This window comes from Myotis brandtii, unplaced genomic scaffold (assembly GCF_000412655.1).
Source record: "Myotis brandtii unplaced genomic scaffold, ASM41265v1 scaffold786, whole genome shotgun sequence".
Lineage (NCBI taxonomy): Eukaryota > Metazoa > Chordata > Mammalia > Chiroptera > Vespertilionidae > Myotis > Myotis brandtii.
Window position 1 is genome coordinate 149,609 of NW_005371157.1, and position 351 is coordinate 149,959.

At 68.4% G+C, this 351-nt stretch overlaps 1 protein-coding gene across 1 annotated transcript in view; it reads left to right on the top strand.

Moving 5' to 3' along the window:
• Positions 1–351, top strand: part of GNA12 (guanine nucleotide binding protein (G protein) alpha 12) — a 68,548-nt gene that overhangs the window by 7,488 nt on the left and 60,709 nt on the right. The window contains exon 3 of the mRNA XM_014530978.1: positions 238–244. Coding sequence (XP_014386464.1) covers positions 238–244 — 7 coding nt within the window. The remainder of the gene's footprint in view (positions 1–237; positions 245–351) is intronic.

Sequence of the window (351 nt, forward strand, 5' to 3'; positions counted from 1 at the left end):
GACGCAATGGACAGGGCCCGGCAGGGACTGGCATGTCCCCACCCCCTTGCGAAACGCTGGCCCGGCCTCCCCTCTGCCCACAGCCTCCGGGAAACGGGCTGGTCTTCCTGCCTGGAAGGGAATTCCCAGAATCCAGAGCAAAGCCTGCGCCCTGGGCCCTGGGGTCAACGTAAGGTGACTCCCTCCCGCGCACATTCCTGTCCAGGCCCCGTGTTTATCAGAGCGGTTTCGTCCAAGGGCTGCGGTGTCCAGACACGAGTCCTGCCCTCCGGGGTCAGGGGACGCAGCCAAGTGCTTGGGGAGGGAGACGGGGACCCAGGGCTCCGGGCCAGCCCGGCCAGCCAGGCGGGG